This window comes from Cannabis sativa, chromosome 3, assembly GCF_029168945.1.
Source record: "Cannabis sativa cultivar Pink pepper isolate KNU-18-1 chromosome 3, ASM2916894v1, whole genome shotgun sequence".
Classification (NCBI taxonomy): domain Eukaryota; kingdom Viridiplantae; phylum Streptophyta; class Magnoliopsida; order Rosales; family Cannabaceae; genus Cannabis; species Cannabis sativa.
The window spans coordinates 19,166,836-19,170,992 of record NC_083603.1 but is presented as its reverse complement, the minus strand read 5'-3'; the positions used below and the strand labels follow the sequence as shown (position 1 = coordinate 19,170,992).

Below are 4,157 nucleotides of genomic sequence, written 5' to 3'. Positions count from 1 at the left end.
TCACTTTTCTTTGTTATATTTTTTTTTATTATCATTTATTTACTTGAAGGTGTTTATTTTATTTGGCATGTTTATGTAATGAACTTTTATTATTTAAGCATTTATGTTTTGAACTTATTATGTTTTTTTTTTGTTAATGATGTAATGGACATTTGTCATTCCATACATGATTCTACAAATAATGATGATGATATGTGTTTGGTGGATAGCGCAACCACTCATACAATACTTATAAGTGATAAATATTTTTCAAATTTATCAAGAATGAAGGAAAATGTTAATACAATATCAGGCACTGTAAATTTAATTGAAGGCTCCGGAAGAGCCATTATATTGATGCCTAGAGGAACAAAAATTATTATAGATGATGCCTTATTATCCACCAAATCAAAAAGGAATCTATTGAGTTTCAAAGATATACGTCGTAATGGATATCATATTGAGACAATAAATGAAAATAATTTTGAGTGTCTTTGCATTACATCTATTGTTTCAAGAAAAAAGTACATATTAGAAAAATTACCTGGTTTGTCTTCAGGTTTGTACATTACACGTATAAGTACAATAGAAACTCATGTTATTGTGAACGAGAAGTTCACAAACCAGAAAAATTTATTTGTTATTTGGCATGACCGGTTAGGCCATCCCGGTTCAATTATGATGCGTAGAATAATAGAGAACCCACATGGTCATCCATTGAAGAACCAGAAGATTCTTTTATCCAGTGAGTTCTCATGTGCTGCTTGTTCTCAAGGAAAGTTAATCATTAAGCCCTCACCGGTAAAGGTTAGAATTGAATCCCCTAGATTTCTTGAACGAATTCAGGGCGACATATGTGGGCCTATTTGCCCACCATGTGGACCATTCATATATTTTATGGTATTGATAGATGCATCAACTAGATGGTCACATGTTTGCTTATTATCTACTCGTAATGTAGTATTTGCAAGATTGCTTGCTCAAATAATTTGATTACGAGCACAATTCCCAGACTATGCAATCATGACAATCTGCCTTGATAATGCTGGTGAATTTACATCACAGGCTTTTAATGTTATTGTATGTCAATAGGGATAAATGTAGAACATCCTGTTGCTCATGTACATACACAAAATGGTCTAGCGGAATCATTTATTAAGCGCCTCCAGTTAATCGCAAGACCATTACTTATGAGAACAAAACTCTCAATTATAGCTTGGGGACATGCTATTTTACATGCTGCGGCACTTGTACGCATTATGCCAACATCATATCACAAATTCTCCCCATTACAATTGGCTTTTGGTCAGGAGCCAAATATTTCCCATCTAAGAATCTTTGGATGTACAGTATATGTTCCGATTGCTCCACCACAACGAACAAAGATGGGTCCTCAAAAGAGGCTGGGAATATATGTTGGGTATGAATCTCCATCTATCATTAAATATCTCGAACCCACAACTGGAGATATATTTACAGCACGTTTTGCTGATTGTCATTTTGATGAGACAAGTTTCCCAGCTTTAGGGGGAGGGGAAAAGAAACAGTTGGAAAAAGAAATTATATGGAATGCAAAATCATTATCTCAATTTGATCCTCGTACAAATCAATGTGAACTTGAAGTTCAAAGAATAATTCATTTGTAAAATATTGCAAATCAATTACCAGATGCATTCACTGACCCAAAGAAAATTACAAAATCACATATTCCAGCTGAAAAATGCTCCAATTCGAATTGAAGTGCCAGAAGGACAATTAACTAATGATTCTAAAGCACGTTTGAAATGTGGTAGACCAGTCGGCTCCAAAGATAAAATTCCTCGAAAAAGAAAGTGAGCAAATAATCAAGATGACCCTAATGAAGAGGCTGAAAATTTCGAGGAAGATGTTGACATAAACAAATCTCTTGAAGAGATTCAGGTACCTGAAAATATTAGAAATAATGAGATCTCAATAAATTATGTCAATACAGGAAAAGAATGGATCTGACTCGAAGTAATTGTCGACAATATTTTTGCTCATAATGTAGCACTAGAAATTGTAAATGAAAGCGAGGATCTTGAACCTAAATCTATCAAAGAATGTCAAAATAGAAAAGACTGGCCAAAATAGAAAGAAGCAATTCAAGAAGAATTGAATTCACTTGCTAAACGCAAAGTATTTGGACCTATAGTCCAAACACCTAAAGGTGTGAAACCCGTTGGATACAAATGGGTATGTTTACGTAAAAGAAATGAGAAAAATGAAGTTGTGAGATACAAAGCAAGACTTGTAGCTCAAGGTTTTTCTCAAAGGCTAGATATTGATTATGAGGAGACATATTCTCCTGTGGTGGATGCAATAACATTAAGATATTTGGTTAGCCTGGCTGTGAGTGAAAAACTCGATATGCGATTAATGGATGTAGTCACAACTTATTTATATGGATCACTAGATAGTGATATTTACATGAAGATCCCTGAAGAATTTAAGATGCTGATGCATATAATTCAAGCAATTGAGAAATGTGCTCAATTAAATTACAAAGATCATTGTATAGATTCAAACAATCAGGACGTATGTGGTACAATTGACTTAGTGAATATTTATTAAAAGAAGGATATAAAAATGATCCTATTTGCCCATGTGTTTTTATAAAAAGTTCAAGTCCTGAGTTTGTTATCATTGTTGTTTATGTTGATGATTTGAATATTCTTGGAACTCCTGAAAAACTTTCAGAAGTTGTGGAATATCTAAAGAAAGAGTTCGAAATGAAAGATTTAGGGAAAACAAAATTTTGTCTTGGTCTACAAATTGAGCATTTAAAATGTGGAATTTTCATTAATCAGTCAACTTATACTGAAAAGATTTTGAGACGGTTTTATATGGATAAAATCACACCCATTGAGTAGCCCAATGGTAGTTAGATCACTTGATGTAGAAAAAGATCCTTTTCGACCTAGAGAAGAACATGAAGAGCTCCTTGGTCCAGAAGTACAATATCTTAGTGCAATAGGAGCACTGATGTATCTTGCTAATTGTACAAGACCTGATATAGCTTTCTCTGTCAATTTGTTAGCAAGATTTAGTTCTGTTCCAACAAATAGACATTGGAAAGGGATTAAGCACATACTCCGCTATCTCCAGGGTACTATTGATAAAGGATTATTCTATTCTAATAATTGTGGGTCACAACTTATTGGCTACGTAGATGCAGGATATTTATCTGATCCACATAAAGCCAGATATCAAACTGGCTATTTGTTCACTTGCGGTGACACTGCTATATCCTGGCAGTCAACGAAGCAAACTCTGGTGGCTACTTCCTCAAATCATGCTAAGATACTTGCAATTCACGAGGCAAGTCGAGAATGTGTTTGGTTAAGATCAATGACACAACATATTCGAGGAACATGTGGATTAACATCTAATAAAGAAGTACCAATAATTCTCTGTGAAAATAATGCTGCTTGCATTGGTCAACTTAAAGGAGGGTACATTAAAGGAGACAGAACTAAACATATTTCACCAAAATTCTTCTTTACACACAATCGTCAAGAAAATGGTGATATCGATGTTCAACAAATTCGATCAAGTGATAATCTTACAGACTTATTCACGAAGTCATTACCAACATCAACTTTTGAGAAGATGGTTCACAAGATCGGAATGCGTCGATTAAAGGATCTCCATGAATGCCCAAATGAGGGGGAGTAATTTCATACTGCACTCTTTTTTCCTTGACCGAGTTTTGTCTCACTGGGTTTTCTCGGCGAGGTTTAATGAGGCAGTTATTATGGACATCTAAGGGGGAGTGTTATAAATATTATTAATTATGTGGATATCCAAATCTTTTATTTATTACCATTAATGTAATCAACATTCCCTTTTTCTTAGTTTCTTAATATTTGACTATTATATGTGTATAAAGAGGAGATCACCTATTGGAATAAAATACTCAGAAAATTCTCATCTCTTCTCTATTTTCTTTCTCTAAATTATAATATTACATAATACTAATATTTCATAATATATTGTAAATTCTTTTATTTTAAAGTTTTTTTTTTTATTTAAGTATTTATATATTACAATCATGCATAACTTGGGACTCGAACCCAAGACTTCCAACACACACGCATCCTCCTATGACCACTTGAGCGAGCCTCATGTGGTTTTATTATAAAGTTTTTTTAAAATAT

At 33.5% G+C, this 4,157-nt stretch overlaps 1 protein-coding gene across 1 annotated transcript; it reads left to right on the top strand.

The window, feature by feature from the left end:
- The first annotated feature begins 2,874 nt into the window (after positions 1 to 2,874).
- On the top strand, positions 2,875 to 3,675 carry LOC133035957 (secreted RxLR effector protein 161-like). The gene has a single exon (XM_061112410.1). The coding sequence runs from the start codon at positions 2,875 to 2,877 to the stop codon at positions 3,673 to 3,675; it is 801 nt and encodes a 266-aa protein (XP_060968393.1).
- Positions 3,676 to 4,157: the final 482 nt, after the last annotated feature.

What these genes read in the sequence shown, in the direction of transcription:
- LOC133035957 (XM_061112410.1), top strand. Translation starts at nt 2,875, where the DNA reads ATGGTAGTTAGATCACTTGATGTAGAAAAAGATCCTTTTCGACCTAGA.